The 24589-nt window shown below is 34.6% G+C and overlaps 1 protein-coding gene across 4 annotated transcripts in view; it reads right to left on the bottom strand.

The window, feature by feature from the left end:
* Positions 1-2798: 2798 nt before the first annotated feature.
* Hspe1 (heat shock protein family E (Hsp10) member 1) overlaps positions 2799-24589 on the bottom strand; it is a 34456-nt gene continuing 12665 nt past the window's right edge. For 2 of the 4 annotated variants that reach the window (XM_046447313.2, XM_046447312.2), the window contains 7 exons: positions 19990-20052; positions 15337-15437; positions 10961-11003; positions 10680-10766; positions 6545-6624; positions 4959-5070; positions 2799-4841 (listed from right to left, as the gene is read on the bottom strand). In XM_046447313.2, the coding sequence (XP_046303269.1) occupies positions 4710-4841; positions 4959-5070; positions 6545-6624; positions 10680-10766; positions 10961-11003; positions 15337-15437; positions 19990-20052 (618 nt within the window). In that variant the 3' untranslated portion in view covers positions 2799-4709. Of the gene's footprint in view, positions 4842-4958; positions 5071-6544; positions 6625-10679; positions 10767-10948; positions 11004-15336; positions 15438-19989; positions 20053-24589 lie in introns of all 4 variants that reach the window. The other 2 variants (XM_046447311.2, XM_058580350.1) reach the window with 2 other exon arrangements.

Here is a 24589-nt window from a genome sequence, read left to right as displayed (position 1 = left end):
GTGCCTCACAGATGCTAGGCAAGTATTTTATCCCTGAGCTACAGCCCCCAGTAGTTTTAAAAACATAATGGTACCTTTTGAGAAGGTAAGTAGGGATTTAACCTCAAAGAGATCCAATTGAATTACTGGAAGTGAATAAAGGATCACCTCATTTGCTATTGCAATAATAACTTTACCCATTATTCCCTTAGATGGGGTTCCCTTAGTTCTTTATCAGCTCCCTTCAAATTATCTCTGAGAGGTTGGGGAAAAATAGAATTCTATTTAAGCTCTTAAAAACAACTTTCTTCTAGACATTGATACTAAGGAAAACCAAAAATATTTAAAATAAGCAAATACTTATAGGGATGTAGAAAATTCTTCTACGGCCAGGCATAGTGGCACACATTGTTAATTTCAGCAACTCGGAAGGCTGAGGCAGGAGGATCTTGAGTTTAAAGCCAGCCACAGCAACTTAGTGAAGCTCTCTCTTCTCAAAATAAAACATAAAAAGGGGGCCTGGGGATGTGGCTCAGTGGTTAAGCGCCCCTGGGTTCAAAAGAAAGAAAAATTCTTTAACAATGCATTGTAACATGAACATTTACTTTGACATCTCTTTCTCTCTCACACATATATACAAACTGATAATCCTACCACCTATAATGTAAATCATAATTTTTTTGGTGCTGGGAATCGAACCCAGACCCTCAAGCATGCTAGCCAAATGCTCTACCACTGAACTGTACTCCCAGACCCCAAAACTACAATTTTGAAGGGAAAAGTTTTGTTACACAAGGTACAGATGGCTCTCATGAGGTCTTCCCAAAGTGGTAAACACACTGTTTATGTAATTATAAATTGCACTTACCAAGGCTTATAGAAATCTACTCCAGATAAAATCCCGATTTCACTAAAAAGTGAACATCTGACTAGTTTTGAATGTTGATGTCATAATTTGACAATGATCAGGCCCTTTATATACTATCTTCATGGATATAAATTCTAAATGTCGGGGCTGGGGATGTGACTCAAGCGGTAGTGCACTCGCCTGGCATGCGCGGGGCACTGGGTTCGATCCTCAGCACCACATAAAAATAAAGATGTTGTGTCCACCGAAAACTAAAAATAAATACTAAAAAATTCTCTCTTAAAAAAACAAACTAACAAAAATACTCTATCCTGTTCTTTAAAAAAAAAAATCTAAATGTTAATATATTTATCTTTTAGAAAGTCAGATTAATATGAAAATTTAGTTTCACATACTTGATATTAAACTTTCTGTATTACAAAAAATTATCAATGGCAGGAAAGAAATCACACAAAGAATGAGGCTCCTCAACCTGCTGGATGAGTCATCTAACACCTAGTGGACTCATAGTAGTTTTCCAGTTTTGTAGTGTGCCAGACAGTAATAATGCCTATTTTTTCAGGAAACAGATGTGAATGTTTTGACTATCTCAAACTGCTAAATGTGTTGTACAAATACATCTGTATTGTCTGTTTCATTAACAATTAGTTACAAGGGGATTCTTATTAGAATAATACATGTCTATGTATGTATAATTTGCCAAAATACTTTCTACTGTCACATATAACTAAAAAGAATTTTAAAAAAGAAAACCAGATGCAAAAGCATCTGATGTCATTATCGGAAAAAAATTCCAAATTATTATTTAATATCCTTAAAGAAATTAATGAACATGGAAAAAAATTAGATGGTTCAAAAAATAAAAATCAACTACTTTTAACTAAAACATTTGCTTAGCAAGAAACTATAGAAAAAAGCTTTAGTACATTCTAGAAGTATTCTTGAATATTAATTACAGAATTGCAGAAATAAAATTACAGAAAGTCCTGAAAATTAAAGTTGTCAACATATAGAGATTAGGCAAAATATCATGGGAAAAAAATTAGTTCTACTACAATGACTCTCACAATCAGTAAATGTGTTTATAACCACAACTCAATCACAGGTTTCTAATTTTATTCTGATAGTAAAAAATGTGGTTATTAAGAATTTAACCAGGCTGGGTGTGGTGGCATACACCTATAAGACTGGTGACTCAGGAGGCTGAGGCAGGAGGATCACAAATTCAAAGCCAGCCTCCGCAACTTAGTGAGGTCCTAAGTGACTTAGTGAGATCCTGTTTCACTGCAAAAATAAAAAAAGCTAGGGATATGACTCAGTGGTTAAGCATCCCTGGGTTAAATCCTCAGCACTGCAAAAATGAAACAAAAAAAACCTGAGATACTTCTAGAAATGCAAATTTGACACCTCAAGTCATAGAAAAGAAAATATAGACAAAGGAACTTTATAATTCTTAGAGAAATGTAAGTGATTAGAAGTTGGCTACTTTCTCAGAATTAACAGGAAAAAGAGAGTGAGTTGACTATATGTCTTTATGAAAAGAAAATCTAATTTTAACTTTTGGATTTATATAGTTTTTAAAACAAAAAGTAAAGCCTAACTTCCTTATCACACAGAACGGTGAATTCCCCATTTTTCCTCTTCTTATAACACTTCATTAATCAATGGTTTGCCAGCTCAGGTTCAATAATCCTTTTTTAAAAAAACACCACTCATGTACATGTGAATTTTCAAAATTCTGTAAATAGTATTAAAGAAAACCAGAAATTATTTCATTTAAGGTCTTAACAAGTATAGTCAATTAATTTCACAGTATAATGAGGATTAGTGAGATGTCAACATGAATACAAAATACAAAAACAAGACTATGAACTGAGGTTTTCTTTTGGAGTGAGTGAGTTTGTTTTTTAAAGATCAATTCCAAACACACAGTACAGGGAGGAGGATGGAATGAGTTAGGAAAAAAATGGTATTTTATTTCCCTGTTAACACTAAGATTCAAAATATTTAGCCAAATCACCAATCCCAGTCACTACCTTAGTTCAAATGTTCACTAAGAAAATATTCAAGCAACAGAAATCCATTGTGAGACACCATCCAGAGAACAGCTACATTGCTACATATAATTTATTAACTTAGTAGTTTAGTCTCTCAATATTTAGCAAATTTGTTTAAAAAGTACTATTCCCATTGGTTTATACTAACATTAATATAAATGCATAATTTCAAAGTCAATACATTCCTTTCACTGTGAACATAAAACTTCTTGAAAGATAATTGTGGTTTGTGGTACAGTAATGACTGTGGCTGCTGGGATAGTACTGTTTAAAGTCAAAAAGACAGGCAGGCTTGGAAAAGAATAAACTATATAAACATACTCTCAGTCTTCTATTTCTCACCCTTTTCTGTACATACTTGCCTTGTAATACAGTATAATTTATTTCCTCAAATTAAAAAAAAATTAAGATGAATACATTTTCATCTTCACTTCAAAATAACTCCTTTAAATGAAAAAAAAAAAAAAAGTTCCTCAAGTTTGTTTAAGTTTGGTCAAGAGATGGCTTTCAGTATTTTCTTCACAACACGTACAATTTTTTTATCCTATCTTAGTGAGTCATTAAAACCAGTTTGGCAATAAGACCTCCAACACTTTACAAAAAACCTTACTCAACAAATTATAAAATTGTTAAACCTGCACTTGAATTTTTGTTAAAGACAATGAATTATAACAAAGTCCCAAAACATATGACCATGCATAAACATCATTGGAACCTGTAAATTACTACAAATAATCTCACTTGTATAATAATTCAACATAAATTTTTGGGGAGGGGGCATAAAATAAATACTATAGGATGTCTTCATTTCTATTTAATGCTGCTAGGATTAGAAGATTAATATCACTAACAGGAAACGTCAAACTATCTTAAGGCTATAAGTAGTAAGAACAATTTCCCAAAACAAAGATAAGCAAGAGCCTATGCCAATACAGTTTTCCTGTAGTGTAATATAATTGCTAATACGAGGTATAATCTGTAAGCAATTAATACAAATATAAATAGGAATAAGCCACAACTAAATCATGGTGAAAAAACTTCTAAGCCAAAGTGGTTTGGGGAGAGGATTAAGGGATATGAGAAGGAGGAGACAGGGCAGGTTTCCAGTGGGAACATCATTTAGTGCCTTACTGTTATCATCATCACATATTTAATAATCTGCTATTATGAAAAGGTAAAACCTTTCCAACTATACTATACTGGCCTAGAACATACTTTATGTAGCACAGTAAACTTATTTAAGTATTACTAATCCCTCATTTGCTCTTTTATTTGGATAATAATCACATATGTATATCAAAAACTATAAACAGAATTTTAAAACACTTATCTAATTTTCAAAATGTTAACAGTTAAGATGAAACTATGTACTACAGAATTGTTTAAAATATCTAAACTCAGGGGTAAAATCAAAGGAAAACATTACTATCTTTTCAGTAAATGGCTTGTTGAAACTTCAAGCTCACTCATTTTTATAGATAGGTTTATTTGATGAGGATTGTGATCCAATGATTGTTTAGCAGCAATTTTACCAAACTGTAAATTCTTTTATTAACAAGCATTATAAACAGATAATACTAATCTTATTTAAAAACTGTGAGTGCCACACTGGTGAATATACAGCTCATGAATAACTTAAAAAGTATTTCCCATTTTAAAAGGCAACACACAGCATACAAAAACCTATACTAAAGAAAGAAGCTATAATGTGGATACATGATTGATGTGTCTAAAATGATATATATATATACAGTACATAATTAACGTTAATTATGTGATCAGTACATTTTTCTGTATGATTCCCTTCATGCTTCACTTTCCCCAGAAACTGAATTCTGAACTTCCTCTTCTAAAATTGGTACAATCAGGTTATCCTTCGACATCAAATTATATTTCATCACAAATTTAGTAAATCGATGACATAAAAATGTTTCATTCTGTAGAAAGGAAGGAAAAGAAGTTATTTTATTATCCAAAATCAAAAAACTAGAATATCAACACATATTATCATTCTGATAAAAATGTTATTAGTATAATTAATGAAATATACTTACTTCATACTCATCAAATATCTGCCGGTGATGAAAATAAGCATGTGAAAATATTCTGTAAATTCTACGGCATACTGATCCTAGTTTTGCTACAGATGATTCTTTTATGCTAACCCTAAAAACAGAAACAAAATCATGGATTCGTAGAGCTCAATAAAATGTTAGGACAATATAATACAATCTTCTCAATTTACAAGTATAGAAATCTACATCTAGAAAAAATAAGTGACTAATCTAAAATCACACAATACTAACAAGTGCCAGAAGCAGACCTGTAACCCTCCCAATACTCACTCCCGGGCCAGTGCTCTTTCACCTTAACCACAGTACTGAAGTTAAATTCAATATTACAGTTCTGAAACTTATAAAGTTCAATACAGTTAAAATGAATCCCTGATAACTCAAAACTTAATACAATATTTTACTATGTTAATACTCTGTCCAGTAGAGGAGATTAAAACAAAGAGGAATATTCCTTATTCTATAGAACTGGATTTTCTGAAAAATCAAAATATGCCTATTTCTGATATTCTTTTTAAAAATATGTATATACAGGATATTGAAATAAAATCACTTTTGTTTGTTTGTGGTGCTGGGGATTGAATCCAGGGCCTTGTGCATGCGAGGCAAGCACTCTTCCAACTGAGCTATGTCCCCAGCACCACTTTAAAAAAAAAAAAAAGTATTTTATATGAGCTTCTTGAGCAAATATAAATATTTTGGAGGAAAAAAAATCTCAAGTCCAACCACCAGGAAACAAATTGACTCCCCATCCCCTACTCCCCAGTACTGAGTATTGAATCCAGGGCCTCACACATGGTAGTCAAGTACTCTACCACTGAGCTACATATTCCTATCCCCTTTTTCAAAATTTTTGAGACAGAGTCTCCCCAGGTTTCCCAAGCTGGCCAATCTTCCTTGCTTCTTCCTGACTCAGCCTCCCAAGTTAGTAACAAATGTCTTAAAAGAATAAAAGACCAATCACAAACCTCACCAATAATATAATGTATACATGGCTTCTTCCCAGATCTTAAAAATCTATAGGGAAACAAACAAACAAAAAATACTATAGGAGAGAAAAAAGAATCCTACAAAAACAAGTGCTCCAACTTAGGAAAGTCTGTACTGTAGGCATGCTGTATAAGTAGAGGATGACTATCAGAGATTCAAGTGAACAAGCTCGTAAATATCTCAACTCTAAAGCATGATAGGAAGAGACCTAGGAAATGATGCACAGAGGCAGAACTAATCTTGATTGAATTGGTCTATGAGGTTTGGGAAACAAGTCCTGCTGTTTAACTATAATCCTAATTTTAAAACTTGAATTATATGAGCAAGCCAAAATATATCACAGTAATTTGACTAAAGATGTAGTTCAAAGGTAGAGTCTTGCCTAGCACACACAAGGTCCTGGGTTCAACTGCCAGTACCACCAAAATAAAAACAAAAAACAAGAAGCCCACAAAAATCCATAAACAAATAAACATAGCTTAAAAAAAATAATAACCATCACCTAATTTTAGTTTTAAAACATCAATCTTTTAAAGTAAACTCACAAAATTTAACATCATGTTTAAAGCTTTGTTTACCTGCTGGGAAAATATTTATTGCTATTCAGAAGACACGCAGCACCATCAAGTGTGTGTCTAGTATAGTCTATAGCAGGACACTAGAAAAGAAAAGATTTTAAAAATGCATCAGCAAAAAGCTCTATCTCTTAAATCAGGTATATTTATTATCTAGGTAACTTACTCCAAAGACTTGAGTATATTCTAAGAAAAAAGTCCTTTACAATTTCAAAATGATCATAAAAGACAATGTTACATCAATAAATAAAGCTTTTATATTCACATGAACCATAATATCAGGCTTCTAGAAGATACACTAATCAGTCTCCCAATTTCATTCCAAACAATAAACCTAGAAGAAAACAATGTTTAGGACTGGGAAGATGGCTGGGGATGTAACTCAGTGGTAAAGCGTTTGCCTAGCTTGTAAAAGGTCCTGGGATGATCCCCAGCAATGCAAAAACAAAAACAAAAAAGCAAGTGAAAAGCACCCCTAATTTAACTAATCTAACCTGATTATACATTCAACGTCAAATGAATGGTCAATAATTATGCAAATCATATAGTTAGGAAAAAGGGCTCCCAAACAACATCCCAGATACACTAATTCCTAGCCTACTGGTTTATACATTACTAAGCGTCCCAAAGCCTCCTTCCCTTCACAAATTATTTCCAGGGACCACTGCCTTCCTACAACCTGGAAAACATCCCTCATTATCCCCCTGGGATGCCATTTGCCAATCTAAAAGCTCCCTAAAACACTTTCTCCTTGAACCTCTTTTAAATTTTCATGTAAAAATTTTAAGTATCTTTAAGTTTTAATAAACCTGTCTTATTCTATTACATTTATCAGAAACAATTAAATATATCAGCTCATGGAGAGTCAGTAAACTTAAAGAGAAAAATAAAACTACAAAGTAATTTCCCTGAAGACAGAAAGGAAGTAACATCAAGGGACAAGGATGATTAGGAATAAGCCAAGAGTGGACCAGAAGGAAAACAACTAGAGAAAGGAATAATAATGATTCTAGCTTTATTTAGTAATTTGAATTATTTTTCAGGTGCTGAAACTGAAGGTGACATTTAGAAATGCAATAACTACTAAAGACAGCTCAGTATGGTATCATGGCAAACATATAAACAACTAAAAGGGGGTGGGGTTGGCTGGGCATGGTGGTACACACCTGCAATCCAGGAGACTCAGGAGGCTGAGGCAAGAGGACTGCAAATTTGAAGCCAGCCTCAACAACTTAGGGAGGCCCTACTCACTGAATGGGAAAAATAAAAAATAAAAGGCTGGGTATGGAGCTCTGTGGTAAGGCATACCTGGGTTCAATCCCAAGTGCCAAAAAACAAACAAAAAATCCTGGGCAGGAGGTATATACCTATAATCTCAGCAACTTGGATAATTAAGGTAGGAAAATCAAAAGTTTGAAGTCAGCCTTAGCAATTTAGTGAGACCCTGTATCAAATTAAAGGCAATTTTATTATCTACTAGTCTGTCAATTTCTATAGTTTCTTGATTATGCACAATTACCTCAAAAGAGTTCAGAAATTATACTGGGGTTTGAACCGAGGGGTGCTTACTTGTTAAATTGCTTAGGGCCTTGCTAAGTTGCTGAGGCTGGCTTTGAATTTTTGATCCTCCTGTCAAACTCCCAAACCTCTGGGATTATGGGTGTGTGCCACCATGCCTGGCTTTCTGTTTTTATTTTTAACATTAACATCATTCTATAAATTATCACTTGGAAATAGCACTATCATCCTTCCTCGACATTTGGCCAATTCATTGTAACTAGAACTCAGCAAGCAATGTTGCAATTTAAGACTTCACTATAGGTCCTAATGCTAATGATTATCCCAGCTTACATTTAATATTAATAAGGAAGACAGTAGATGTGAGAATGACACTATATTTAAGACATAATGTATCACAAACAGAAGAACATCTCTAACCCAAAGTGAGAAAAATGCATCTTTACCTTTTGGCAAAATGAACCTGGTCTTCTTGACTTAGTTTTTGTTATGGTTTGGATATAGAATGTCCCCTACAGTCTCATGTGCTGAAGGTTTGGTCTCCAAAGCAGCAATGCTTAGAGGTGGAGCTTTTAGGAGGTGACTAGTTCATGAAGGCTCTGACTTCATTAGTGATTGATCCATTAATAAGTGAATAGAATACTAGGAGGTGGTAGAAATTGTAGGCACTGGGACGTGGTTGGAGGAAGGTTTCTGGGGGCATGCCCTAAAGGGTATTTATAGTTCCTGGCCACTCTCTCCCTTCTGCTTTCCAGCTGTCATGAGCTGAGCAGCTTTCTTCAGCCATGCCCTTTTACCATGATCTGTCTTACCTGAAGCCCAAAGTATTACAGCCAGCCCAACATGGACTTATACTTCTTAAGCCATTAGCCAAAACAAATCTTTCTTCCTTTAAGTTGTTCATGTCAGGTAGTTTGGTCACAGAAATGAAAAACTGACATAATACAGTTTCTTAACTTCAATTATCATATTGATCACTACATTAACTAGCCAACTTCAGGGAATTATCAATGAAAAGCTATGTGGATTTTCCCAGATATAAACTGATGCACAATCTTCATGTTACTTCACTCTACTAATACAAAAAATGTAATCCTGAATGAAACTGGTCTTCCAAATAATTACCATTTGCTTACACAGGTACCACATACTCCTTATTCTGGGAATTTATCCCCTTTTTTTGGGGGGGATGGGGGGTGGAGGGGTGCCAGGAATTGAACTCAGGGACACTCAACCACTGAGCCACATCCTCAGCCCTATTTTGCATTTTATTTAAAGACAGGGTCTTACTGAGTTGCTTAGTGCCTCACTTTTACTGAGGCTGGCTTTGAACCTGTGATCCTCCTGCCTCAGCTTCCAGGGCCGCTGGGATTACAGGCATGAGCCAATGCACCTATAGGAATTTATCTTTTTTCAAACAAAAGAACACCAAATACTGATTTTGCAAGTTGAACATCGCTTGTCTTTAGCTTTAGAGATCTCTCAATATAATAAGCATTTGAAGATCAATAATTCTACAGAACTGGCCCAGACCAATATCCTTAATAAATGTCAAGTAAAAAGTAATTACTATAGATTTTTTAAAAATGCAGATCATGGGAAACACAATGCATAGTGTAAACAAACCAGCTATAAAGGACATTTTTAAAACAAGGAAAAGTGAATACATATTAGGCATCAGATAATAAAAAGGAATGACTTAAAATAAATATGATAAACAGGGCTGGGGATGTGGCTCAAGCAGTAGCGCGCTCGCCTGGCATGCGTGCGGCCCGGGTTCGATCCTCAGCACCACATACAAACAAAGATGTTGTATCCGCCGAAAACTAGAAAATAAATATTAAAAAAATTAAAAAAAAAAAAAAAAAAAAAAAAAAAAATGATAAACAATTGCTATTGTTCACACTCAGGGTATACCCTGACAAAAACTGAGAAGAAAAACAACATAAATATTAAAAATCTCAAAAGTAACATTTCTACTAAGACTAGGCATCAGGTCTGGGGTTGTGGTTCAAATGGTAGAGCACTCTCGTAGCATGTATGAGGTACTGAGTTTGATTCTCAGTACCACATATTAATTAATTAATTAAAGGTCCATCAACAACAAAAAAAGTATTTTTTTAAAAAAAGACTAGACATCAATAAGTAATCAATGGTTCTGCCTCTCAAAAGAAATTAAAAGGGCTCCGTAGTAGAGCGCTTGCCTAGCAGGTGTGAGGTCCTGGGTTCAAAATCCTCGGCACCAAATAAATAAATAAATAAACAAATAGAAATAAAGATACGTGTCCATCTACAACAACAATAAAAAATGTTTTAAAAAAAGAATATGACAACAAAAATATAAACAAGCATATCTCAACTATTAGTGTGAAAATATTATTTTGTGGTAAGTCAGTTAATCAGAAAGTGAGTTCTACTGCACGTAATTGCTGAAGTATGAAAAATGATGCTAATCATAAGAAATCCTAAAACAGCACTGTGGTAATAACCTTGCAGGCAAGACATTCTAAACCAAGTGGCAAACAAACAGAAATTGAAAATCCTAAAAATCTGCCTACCAATGTCTTGAATATATTTAGGTTATGATGATTACTAGTTATTCTATTTCATAAATCCTCACCTCTTTTGGAGTTTTATGAGCTGCACAAAGAAAAATCCATTGTTCAGTTGCTGTCATTTGAGTACAAGTATCTGGGTGGCATTCACTCTGTTAAAAATAATTGTATTTGTTAATATGTAAAATAATGATGAAAATGATTATCATTGGGTTACTACATTTCCATGTAAAATACAAGAAAAATTATTAGAAAAGTCGGATAAGTCTTTGTAATCACATTAAGTTACAAAAACAGAAATATATCAGAACTTTTAATTACAGCTTTAACTTACAGAAAATATTACCTGAAGTTTGACAGCAAGTCCATTTAGTTCAAGGCAGAATTGCCTGAAAATGCAAATATATAAATGAAAAATCACATTCTCCACAGGTTTTTTTTTTTTTCTTTTTCTTTTTGAGCCAGGATCTTGCTATGTTGCCCAGACTGATCTTGAACTTGTGGGCTCAAGCAATCCTCCCATCTTAGCTCCCTTGTAGCTGGGACTATAGGCACATGCCACTATGCCTGGCTCCAGTTATTTTTAGAAAATTAATTGTAGAAATAGAATCTCATCAGTATCATTTTTCCTTTCTCATCACTATTATCACCACCACCAGAACTGACAATGGCACATTTCTTCCAAAGATTTACATATTAAAACCCAAAAGCAATGACCCAAAAAGGTTCAACAGCAGAGTCCAGAGAGCTGATTGCTCTTTTATACACTAGAAATTAATATGATTTTTGTAAGAGGTAATATGAAAATATTTAACCAGAGTCTTAGAAATTGTGTACTTTTAAACTAGGTCATCCATCTATTGTAATAAAATAATTAGAACTGCAGCAGATACAGATTACAAAGATGTTCACAGGAACTATAATATGACAAATTTTTTTGAAATATTTCAATTGGAGGGTAGTAAAATTTTGGCACATATATACATACAAAGGGTAAATGTCTGTTTATAGTAATATTTCAGTTGTCTAAAAAAGTATATGTATATATTCATATACAAAGAGACACAGAATACTAGACTTTTTCTGATAGAATAAATGTGTTATATGTATTTTCAAAGTTTTATTCTCATTATGAATAATATACTCCTTTAAAATCTTCAGAGTTGGGGGTGTACATCAATGGAAGAGCACTTGCTTGTCTAGCCAGTATGAGGCTCTGGGTTCTATTCCCAGCACCATAAAACTAAAACAATAAACAAAAGTCAAACATTACCAAATTTATAATGTAGAAGATGTAAATTTTCTATAATTCAACTATTTCTCCCAAAAGTTAACTACTGTTTTAATGCAAATTTATTTTTCTATGTACAGATTAAAATATATTGGGATTGGGCTGGGGTTGTGGCTCAGTGGCAGAGCACTCACTTAGCATGTGTGAGACACTGGGTTTGATCCTTAGCATCCCATGCAAAAATAAATAAAATAAAGGCATGATGTCCATCTACAAGTACAAAAAAAATTTTTTTTAAATATTTTGGGATCAGATCATATACAATTTTCTAAAATGCTTTTGTTACTTAACAGATCTTGCCAATTTTTTCCCCCTCTGCTGGAAATTAAACCCAGGGCCCTGTGTATGTTAGGCAAGTGCTCTACCATTAAATCGTACCCCCAGGCCTTTGGCAATTTTTTGGTAATATTCTTTTCTTCTAAAACAAACTAATAATTGTAAAGCCTATATAATGACTGACATACAGTAAGTGCTTAATATTTTTTTTTAAATTTTTTTAGTTGTAGTTGGACACAACACCTTTATTTTACTTGTTTATTTTTGTATGTGGTGCTGAGAATTGAACCCAGGGTCTCACATGTGAGAGGCGAGTGCTCTACCGCTGAGCCACAACCCCAGCCCCTCAATATTTTTTAATAAATGAAGAATGTAGGAAATTACAAGACAGTTTTAGACAGGCATTTGATGTAAGACAACCCTCTATGTCATAAAAATAATTTTATAGTTGTCAAGCTACTGAATGTGTTCCCTATAAAAATACTATCTAGTAATATTTAGTGTACCATATCAAGGTTGAAAATCAAAACTGTTTCCCCCGCAAACAAATTAAAATACTTTGGTTCCACCAGGCATGGCGGAACTATAATCCTAACAACTCGGGAGACTGAGGCAGGAGGACTGCAAGTTTGAGGTCAGCCTCAGCTACTTAGCAAAGCCCTCAGCAACTTAGTGAGACCCTGTCTCAAAAAAATAAAATAAAATAAAATTGAAAAGGGCTGGAGATATGGCTCAGTGGGAAAGTGTCCCTGGGTTAAATCCCAAATACAAACTACCAAACAACCAAATAAACCAAAACAAACTTTGCTTCCCCTCAAATGCAAAGCTAAAACCTAAACAATTAGAAGATGAAAGGGATTTCCAAATGATAAGAATAAAGGGGACATATATGAACTAATTTGGTAAAAGAAAAACTACACTCATTTACATATTTATTTTAGGTACACTATAATAGAAGAAAACAAAAAGACAAGAATCAAATTTTTAGTTGTCTATAATTTTCTTTCCAGATGCCTAATATTTCTTATTAGATTGCAAAAATAACACTACTTCTAAATTATCCATCATCTTCTATTTCCCTGTATCAGTAGGCTACAGGTTATGGGTTTTTGAGTTGTTTCCCATTAAGTGGTAACGAACAGTGGTGGTGATAAGCAAATGTCTTACCTAATCCAACCTTCTTATAGTCTACAGTAAAATTAACTGTTTTGAAGTGTTGCAGGTATAATCTGGGATAAACAGTACAAACCTAACAGCAAGGCTTTAAATTAATCTAATACAGGGCAATACATACAATGGCAGAGCTGAAGAGACAGGCTAGGACAGAAATTTAGTCTGACATCTCAGGTATCAAGCCACACATCCTGGCATAAAACTATACACCATTCAAAGGGGTATCTTTTTCTAATCATAAAGATTCAGAATGAGCTACTGGGAGATTTGAATAAAGTCATGATCCAACTCAAACTAACATCATAATATAATTAATTAACCAATAACAGCAAGTACATAGCCTCAGGTTCAATAACATCAAGAATGTAGGAAAAAAAAAAAAAAAAGCCCAAAAAGGCTACTTAAGGAACTCTTCTTGGTCAACTACAGTGACATACAATATAACAAAGAGACCAAAGAATACATATATGACTACAATATTAAATTCACCCCTCCAAAAGTGGTTAATAGAAAAAAATAACAAAAGTAAATATAATAGCACCAGGAAAAACAGAATAAAACTTTTATGTTTCATATAATGCATATCTCACAGTATAGGTTAAATAGGGAACAAAATGTTTTCTTTGATCTGAAATAAAACCCTGTACACTGAAATTGGACCTTACTTTTTAGATTTTGTGTGTGTGTGTGTGCGTGCGCGCGCGCGCGCTGGGGATTGAACCCAGGGCTTTTGTGCAGGTGAGGCAGGCACTCTACCAACTGAGTTCTATCCCCCTATCCCCGGGAAGACCTCACTTTTAGAAAGCTTAAGTTCATGATCAGCCTGGACAATAGAGCGAGATCTTAAAAAAAAAAAAAAAGAAAGAAAGAAAGAAAGAAAGTGTGAGGCCCTGGGTTTGATCCTCACCCCCACAAAAATAAATATATTAAAATAAAATATTCAAGTGATTTGTCTAATAAACTGGCAAAGCATATAAAGAAGTTGTATCATTCTAAAATTGCTCAACCATTTTAACAGGACATATCAAGACATACATCTTAGCAAACAGACAGCATCAAGAATTAAAAAAAAAAAAAAAAAAAAGCCCCGTCTACAAGTTGAGAATGTATTATGCAGTTAAACTTATACTGTATTCTCTATATTTAATCTGTCAACTCATCCCAGCTCTTACTTGCACTGGGAAGTTTACAATTTTAGTACTAACTTCAGGATGTTGCTGCTTCCAAAGTTAACTCTAAACTGGGCATAGTGGCATATGCCTGTAATCCCAGCAACTCAACAGGCTGAGGAAGGAGGCTCATAAGTTCAAGGCTAGCCCCAGCAACTTAGTGAGGTCCTAAGCAACTAGACCTTGTCTCAAAAATAAAAATAAAAAAATAAAAGGGCTGGGAACTTAGCTCAGTGGTAACAACACCCTTGGGTTCAATCCCCAGAACAAAAAATAATAATGTTAACTCTACCTATTCACTAGTCAACAATAATCTCATTCAAAGGATATAATGAAAGCATAAAAATCCTTACTTTAGGAATATAATTAATCTTTATTTACCAAAGGGAAGACTGGAAGTTTGGACAGTTCTTAAGTAATTCATCAGATATTAAGCCTAGATTAGGACCTAGAGGTGATCCTCTATTAAAGTTATTCATGAGTGGGAAAATGGAAAAAAATGCATCTGTAGTTAAGGGATACTATTAAGGAAAACCATGTAAAAAGACAGTAAGCCCAAATCCCTAAATATAGAAACATGCAAAAGCAAGTCTGCAGCCACCTTTCAAAACAAGTGACTTTGTAGCATTACTCCACATGGAAACAACCAGTGAACAACAAAGCTGAAGAACCTTTTTAACAATTAAGACACAAAAGCTTTAGAATGTGGCGTTTTGATCTTTACAAGGTCTGATTCATTATTATCATTAGTAGATACTGAAGGATATCTTTACCAGAAGCATAATTGCTTTTTAATGTATCATAAGAACTTACCTTAAATGTTCATATTTCCACACACCTTCATCTTGGCCTTCAGGAGGTTCAAGAATTTTGTCAATATTGGAGCAATCTGCCCTTATGTTCTGTTGAATATACTATAAACAAAGAAGTTCTTATGGTTAATTAAAATATTGTACTACGTGACAAATTTGGTTTTAAATGTATTCCATTTTTTAATACAAAACTGCAGTTGTGGTTCAACTTTTGGGTTATACACTAAAAAGAAAATCAAGTTTTGAATCATCCGTTAACTCAAAAAAGGAGGTAACCCTTCCAAGTCAACTTCATTGGAGATAGAGCATCAAAACTAGAACTGGGATCAAAATTGAAAAACCACAGTTTTCATATGAATATAAAATATAGACAATGTAAATGTGACTGTGAATATATCATATGATTCCATTTATATAAAATATCTAGATTAAGCAAACCTCTAGTGATGCAAACTAGATTATCAGTTGCTAAGGTTTGAGGAGAAGAGGAAGGCAGAGAGGAGAATGAAGCTGACTGCTATTGGGGATGGGGTTTTCTTTTAGGGTCAACAAAAACAATCCAAAATTAAACTAAGTTGAGGCTGTTCAACTCTGAATAGAACCACAGAATTGTACACTTTAAATGGTTATTTATATGGCATATTAATTATACCCAAGGAAAGTTGTTTTAAAAATTGACAAGCAGCCAGGCCTGGTGCTGCACACCTGTAATCCCAGCAATCTGGAAGGGATTTACCATTCTAAATGGTATAAAGAACACTCATGGCCAGGCACGGTGGCACACACCTACAATTCCAGCAGCTCGGGAAGCAGAGGCAGGAGGATCAGGAGTTCAAAGCCAGCCTCAGCAATTTAATGAGGCGCTAAGCAACTCAGTGAGACCCTGTATCTAATAAAATACAAAACAGGGCTAGGGATGTGGCTCAGTGATTATGAGTTCAATCCCTGGTATCCCCCCCACAAAAAAAAACACTCATTACCCCAATTAACATGTACAACTTGTATGTTTTTATGTATCATTCTGAAAAACAATTTAAATTAAAAAAGAAAGAACACTTGTGATTTGTGAGAGGCTGTCAATACGTTAACATTGACAGGAGTTTGGAAGTTGATTGCAACCCTCACAAATGTCTTTTACAGGTTAAAGACTGCAGCAGAGGAACTGCAGATATGATAGAAGTGGCAAGACAATAGAATTAGACACAAAGCCTTAGTATGTGACTGAATCTCTGCAATCTCATGATTAAACTTTAACAGATGGAGTTGCTTCTTAGGGAAAAGCAAAAACATGCTTCCTTGAGAAGAAACACCCGATGAAGATGCTGTAAATACTGTTAATGACAACAACAGGTTTAGAATATTATATAAACTTAGCAGCAGGGTTTGAAAAGATTGATTTCAATTTTTTTTTCTTGTTGTTTTTAGTATGGGGGACTGAACCCACAGGTGCTTACCCACTGAGCCACATCCCAGACTTTTTTTTTTTAAAAAAAGAGCTTTTTAAAAAAAAAAAAAATTATATATATATATATATATATATATATATATATATATATATATATATATATACATACTTTTTTTTTTTTTTAGTTTTAGGTGGACACAAAACCTTTTATTTTTATGTGCTGCTCAGGATCAAACCCAGTGCCTCATGCATGCTAGGCGAGTACTCTACCACTGAGCCACAACCCCAGCACCCCTAGACCTTTTTCATATCTTATTTTGAGACAAGGTCTTGCTGAGTTCCTTAGGGCCTTGTTAAATTGGTGAGGCTGGCTTTGAACTTGTGATTCTCCTGCCTCAGCCTCCCAAGCAGCTGGAAATACAGGTGTGCACCACCATACCCAGCTTGATTTCAATTTTTATAGTCAAACTAGTGTGGGTAAAATGCTATCAAACAGCCAGGCACAGTATCACATGCCTGTAATCCCAGGCATGTGGGATTAGGCTAAGGCAAGAAATTCAGAGCTAGCCTTAGCAATTTAGCGATCCCCTATGCCATTGAGCAAGAGCCTGTCTCAAAAATAAAAAAAAGCTGGGAATGTGGTTCAGTGGTTCAATCCCAGTACCAAAAGGGGGAAAATGCTATCGAATATAGTTGCTGCAAGTTATAAAGCATTCTCCATTCTTAAAAAAAAAAGATTATGACTTACTGAACTCTGATGATCGACTGCAATTTTTAACAATAAAGTTGTTTGCTTTTTTGCTTTGTTTTTGCAGTGCAGGGGTTCCAACCCAGGGCTTCATGAATGCTAAGTGCAAGCTATACTAAATCTACACCTCCAGGGGCTTGTGGCTCAGTGGTAGAGTGCTTGCCTAGCATGATTGAGGCACTGAGATGGATCCTGAGCACAACATAAATGTAAAATAAGATGTTGTGTCCACTTAAAAACTAGAAAATAAATATTAATAAATAAATGCGCCTCCAACTCAAAAATAATTTAAAATTAAGGTATACTTATTAGTGTTTTAGACTGTTATTGCACATTTAATAGATATTACAGTACAGGGTAATTGTAAACTTTTATATGCACTGGGAAACAGAAAAAATCATGTGACTTGCTTTATTGCAATATCTTTATTGTGGTGGTTTGGAATTCAAACCTACAATTTCTCTAAGGTATGCCTGAATTCCAGTCTACACAGAATTTTCTGATTTATGACCACATTTGTTTTTTGTATCATCTGAATTAGCAATCTGTCTATTCATTTTTATCTTTCCTACCCCACGATTCCTTCTACAGAACTTTTACTAGCATTTATTTCACACAAAAAAATAGCACTTATTTTCTTATGTCTCCAACAAATAGTGAGACCATGAACACAAAGACTTAAGTTTTGTTTTGCATTTTGGTATTATCACCTGAAACAGAGAAAGTGTTTCATTAATGTTTACTGGCCTCACTTAAACCACCTTACTTGAGGTCAAAGACAAATAATGGTTTGAAATATTAAAGCCATGGAGTGATAAGGAGAACAAAATTCATCAAAAATAGAGTATACACCCTGATTCTTTTGTATTTCTTGGCGATCCCTGTGACTCAGAAGGCTAAGGCAGAAGACTCACAAGCTTAAGGTCAGTCTCAGCAACATAGAGAGATCCTGTTTCAAAAAAAGAAAAGCCTAGATGACAGCAAAATCTGTTTATAACACAGTCCACAGAATATTTTAAGCCCACTGTTGAGACCTTCTGCTCAGAAAAGATTCTTTTCACAGGCTTGCACCACTGCACCTGGCTTAAGTATAATTCTTAAGGGTCCTAGGATTTTCAGAATAGTTCATGAACCTTGGTTTCAACTTGAAGCCATTGGCCTCATTAACTCCTAACATGAGAGGTAGTCTATCCATTGAAGCTTTGAAGGGAGGTATTGACTTCTCTCTAGCTATGAATGTCCTAAATATAATTTTTTTTTTTTTTCGGTATGAGACTGTTTTGTCTACAGTGAAATTCTGTTTAGAGTAGCCACTTTCATCAGTTGTCTTAGAGATCTTCAGTTTAGAAATAAAACCAAAGGGCTGGGGATGTGGCTCAAGTGGTAGCACGCTTGCCTGGCATGTGTGCGGCCCAGGTTCGATCCTCAGAACCACATACAAACAAAGTGGTTGTGTCCGCCAATAACTAAAAAATAAATATTAAAATTCTCTCTCTCTCTTAAAAAAAGAAAGAAAGAAAGAAAACCAAAAACAGCTCAGTACAGTGGCACATGCCTATAATCCCAGCTACCTGGGAGGCTGAGGCAGGAGGATAACAAATTTGAGATCAGCCTGGACCTTATCTCAAAATAAAAAAAAATAAAAAGGCTAAAGATGTAGCATGACAGAGCACTTGCCTAGCATGTACTAGGCCCTGGATTCAATCTCCCTCCCTCCCTCCCCGCCCCACCCCTCTCTCACACACACACACACCTCCCCTACCAAAAAAAGAACTCTAGGCTTGATATGAAACCCCAAAATAAATACTACAGTGATGACAGAGAGTGGTCAAATAGAAATTCTGGCTTAGGAATGGAAAAACCACTTCTAGGGCTTGGGAATACAGCTCAGTGGTAGAGCACTTGCCTAGTACACATGAGGGCCTGGGTTCAATTCTTAGCACTGTTAAAAGCAAATAAAATTATAGCTTAACTAATACCTAATCTACTAGTATACCCCAATTTCTTGCTTTTATTTTTGTTGTTTTACCTTCTTTCTTCTTTCTTTTATAGTGCTGGGGATCAAACCCAGGGCCTTGTACATGCTCTACCACAAGAACTACACCCCCAGCTCTTATTACACCTCACTCTTTGTCACTCTTCTATTAAACCCTTAATGCAATCCTTAATAATTAGCTCTAAGTACTACTGTTTTTCCCAAACTGCAGATGTTGTTTAATTATCTGTTATTCAAATTATCATTCAAATAATTTTGAGTTAAGTTCATTATAAAATCAAATTTAGTACTCTAGTCTGGTATAAAATAACATATTAAAGTGGATTTAAGATTGACTATAGTTTAATATACCATCTTAAAATGAGGCTTGATTAAAGTTTTAAATGGGCATTTCATTAACTCAGTGGAACCTGGTTTATGCTGTTTAAAAAAAAATAGAAATACTTAACTATGCCAAAGAGGTAATAAAATAATTAAGCTGAGTTATAAAAGAATCTCTTATTACCTGCTGAACAGCAAGTGTACTGTCCATCTCATCAAATGATTCATCAGGCCAATTATAGAAATCCTATAAAAATAAATTCAAGGTTAAAACATATACAAAGTTATAAAGAGGATGCATTAATATTAATTTTGATTCGGAATAAAAATCCAAAGCTCACACTAGAGAGGAAGAAAAGCCTTTATAATGTGATTATCAGAAATAAATTAAGAGGGGCTGGAGTGCCAGGCACAGTGGAGCATGCCTGTAATCCCAGCAGCTGGAGAGGTTGAGGCAAAAGGACTGTGAGTGCAAAACCAGCCTCAGCAATGGTGAGGCACTAAGCAATTCACTGAGACCCCTGTCTCTAACTAAAATACAAAATAGGGCTGTGGATGTAGCTCAGTGGTTGAGTGCCCGAGTTCAATCCCCAGTATCCACCCCCCCCAAAAAAGGGGATGGGGTTATGATTCAATGGTAGAGCACTTGCCTAGCATGTGTGCGGCACTGGGTTCAATTCTCAGCACCAAATATAAATGAATAAATAAAATAAAGGTCCAACAACAACTACAGACATATTTTAAAAAAAGAAAGAACAAGGAAATATCTCCTCTTTTCAAAAAAAAAATTTAGTCAATGTTTTTAGGTGAACATCAAGATTATTTTTAAATTAAACTACAACTCAGGGCTGGGGATATGGCTCAAGTGGTAGTGCGCTCACCTAGCATGTGTCAGGCACCGAGTTCGATTCTCAGCACCACATTAAAAAAAAAAAAAACAAAATAAAGATATTGTGCCCACCTAAAACTAAAAAAATAAATATTTTTTAAAAAATCTGAAAAATAAATAAATAAATAAACAGACAAGCAAACTACAAATCACATTTTTTTCAACCACAAATCTCTCAAAGCTGGTTCCCATTAACCTTTCATGTATAACTTAATTGGGGAGGTGAGTCTATCATTTTTTTTGTTGATGATAGTTAAACACCTCTAAAAAAAAGTTGCACTAAAAAAAAGTCTCTAGGGCTGGGAATACAGCTCAGTTGGTAGAGTGTCTGCCTCACATGCACAAGGCCCTGGGTTCAATCCCCAGCACCACCACCACCAAAAAAAAAAAAGTCTCCAGGCATCAAAAAACTAAATCAGTTTCTTACCTAAAGTAGCTTATTTATGGCTCCATAAGTGTTATTTTAGAAAGATATTATAAATCATTGTTCTAATTCCAGATAATTTCAAATTGCTAAATAAAAACAAACTCCATCAAAAAGTAGTCATCCAGCCAGGCATAGTGGTACACATCTATAATCCCAGAAACTCAAGAGGCTGAGGAGGAGGCTCACAAGTTCAAAGCCAGCCTCAGCAACTTAGCAAGGCCCCAAACAATTTAGGAAAAGCCTGTCTCAAAATAAAAAAAAATAAGCAGGTCTGGGATGTAACTCAAAAGTTAAGCATCCCTGGGTTCAATACCTGGTTTAAGAAAAAAAAAAAAAAAAAAACAACAACAAAACAAAACAAGTAGCTCTCCATTTGGCTGTCCAGGTCAAGGGTAGAGCACTAGGCATGTTCTAGGTCCTGGGTTAGATCCCAGTTGGATCCCCAAGGCTGTGTGTATCCAAAAGACGATTATTTTGTTTGCTGGTTTAGGCTACTGGAGATTAAATCCAGGGGCTTTTGACCACTGAACTACATCCCTAGCCCTTTTTTCATTTTGAGACAAGATTAAATTGGTGAGGTGGCCTTGAATTTAGAATTGTCCTTCCTCAGTCTCCAAGTAACTAGGATTATATAGCATTTGGACAAATGACTTCTTTTTTTTAGTTGTAGACAGACACAGTACCTTTATTTTATTTATTTTTATGTGGTGCCAGGGATCGAATTCAGTGCCTCCACACATGCGAGGCAAGTGTTCTACCACTGAGCCACAACTCGGGCTCCACAAATGACTTCTTCTAAGGGGGATGTTTTTGTGAAACACCTGGTACTATTTCTGAATCATCTATAGATAGGGGAATGTCTGTGAACCCTGCTAAGTGATTAATAGATTTGACTGATTTTCCAGCAAAGTGTACCTATATATTCTTAGTAAGTAAGCAATGCCTGACACACAGTTGGTCTTCAATAAAAGTCTCTGGGGTAAAACTGAGAAGGGGGAAAAAGTAGTAATATTCCATAAATTTGAATCAATGTTCAATAAATTTGAATCAACCATCATAGGCAAGTCTTCAAAACATTGAGTAAAAAAAAAGGCCAGGTGCAATGGGTGGCACATGCCAGTAATCCCAGTGGCTCTGGAGGCTGAGACAAGAGGATAGCCAGTTCAAAGACAATCTCAGCATGGGAGAGGTGCTAAGCAACTCAGCGAGACCCTGTCTCTAAATAAAATACAAAACAGGGCTGGAAATGTGACTCAGTGGTCAAATGCCCTGAGTTCAATCCCTGGTATCAAAAACAAAACAAAAAACCCACAACTGGAAGAATATACAGTGTATGATATCACATGAATAAAAGTTTAAGAAAATGCAAGATATATTTACAGATATAATGCACATATATTAAAAGTATAAAGAAATCACCATTTCTGGATGGTTGGGGGAAGTAGAAGACAGAAAAACATTAGCAACATCATATTCTGAGGTTAGGTGATGGTTATATCTTTTTAATTATCTTAAACATTTCACCAATGTTTAAGTTTTCATAGTTGTACTATCTGAAAGAAAATATTGAACTGAATTTATTAAGGAAAAATGTCAATAAATAAAATAATCTTTTCGAACTTGTTCCCAGATGGCTTTCCTTAGACATTATCTAAATATTAAAGAGCAGTTTTTAAATTTTTCCTACATGACTCACATTTAAAAATGTTTCTTATTCTTTCATTTAAAAAATTAAAATGATTATGGCTGGGATGTAGCTCAATGATAAGAGCACTTTCCCATTATGTGTAAGGTCCTGGGTTCAATCCCTATCACTACTAAACAAATAAATAAAAACAAAAAACAATATGGTAATAAAAACTGTAGATTATTTTGTTTTAAAAATATTAATGAGTATACATAGTAATACTATATAGAAAAGATATTAATGATTTCACTGGGAATAAAAAGTTTTGCATCATTTTTTAAAAACATTTTTTTAGTTATACATGGACACAATATCTTTATTTTGTTTATTTATTTTTATGTGGTGCTGAGGATCAAACCCAGGGTCTCTCACGTGCGAGGTGAGCACTCTACCATTGAGCCAAACCCCAGTTATCATAATTGTGATATTTTAGACATGTTATGAGACACCAAAAATCTAGCTCTGCCGGGTACACGCCTTTAATCCCAGGGGCTCAGGCAGGAGGATCACAAGCTCAAATCCAGACTCAGCAACTTAATGAGACCCTGTCTCAAAATAAAAAATAAAAAGGCTGAGGATATGGCTCAGCGATTAAGCAACCTGGGTTCAATCTCTGGTAAGGGGGAAATTTTTCTCATCTAATCGTTAATATTTATTGAAAAACAACTATGTGCCTACATTCCAGTCTAACCAATTAAAAAAAAAAGTAGAAAGATAGATCATCTACTTTTTATACTATAGTTCTAAATACATCATTTTTGATATTCACTGAAGAAAATTCATGTGACAAACAAGAATACTGCTAAAGTCTTTTTTTCTTTTAATCTTCCTACATTTTACTTAGCCTTGATTTGTGATAATGTGGAAAAATGCAAAGTAGCTTTCTTATAACAACATAGCAAACAGATATTTTACAGTATTTGTTTAAAATAAATTTTCAAAATTAAGGACTTTTGGCCAGGGCTCTCTATGACAGAGCTCTTGCTTACCATACTAGGTCCACAGTTCCTATCCTACCATCAAAAAAAAAAAAAAAGGAAACTTGATCACTTAAAAATCAGAAAATCAGAAACAATGTTGCCACAGAATAAGAAATAGTTATCTGAGAAAAGAGCCTGTAGAAGGAAAAAAAAAGTTTAGAAATGGTAAAAGAAAGCATACAAAATTTCCAGTAGTATGAAGGCAAAACTGCCAGTAGAAGTAACTGACAAAGTGACTATATACTAAAACTTTTCAAAACAATTCTAAAATACAGTAGCAGAAACAACTTGTTAAAGTCACTAGTGAATTAACCGGGTAACTTTAAGCAAATTCAGTAAATTGTTTCCCTAGGCTTCAGCTTCCTTACCTTTAATGGATCTGGAAAGAGGTGCAGATATATAAACTCCCTCTGAAAAGTCTCTTTTCCATAATTTTGTACAAGAAATTAAAATCTATTTTCCCAAACATGATAATAGCTCCATGACTGTTTTCTTTTCTGACTCATCACTTTTCCTTAAAATTACATTTTAAACATGCTCTTCTGATTTTAGAGCATCTATTTTATGGCAAGTCATTTTGGCTGGGAGAGTAATCAAGTATGAATGCCAATTCAATTTTTTTAAGAGAAGCATCCCATCTTCTGCAAATCCTAAGAAGCAATACCTAAATAAGCACTAGCTTACCCCAAATAGTGCTCTACTAAAAGTTGATGAGATTATAATCAGTTCATTCCCTGACTATGCTTCATTGAAATTAACAAGGAAATTTATAAAGAATGATATCTAGGGGGCTAGGGTTGT

Source organism: Marmota monax, unplaced genomic scaffold (assembly GCF_021218885.2).
Source record: "Marmota monax isolate L192 unplaced genomic scaffold, Marmota_monax_Labrador192_F-V1.1 WCK01_AAM20220418_F8-fsc00007, whole genome shotgun sequence".
In the NCBI taxonomy this organism is placed as follows: Eukaryota; Metazoa; Chordata; class Mammalia; order Rodentia; family Sciuridae; genus Marmota; species Marmota monax.
This window is presented reverse-complemented; position numbering and strand designations above follow the sequence as displayed.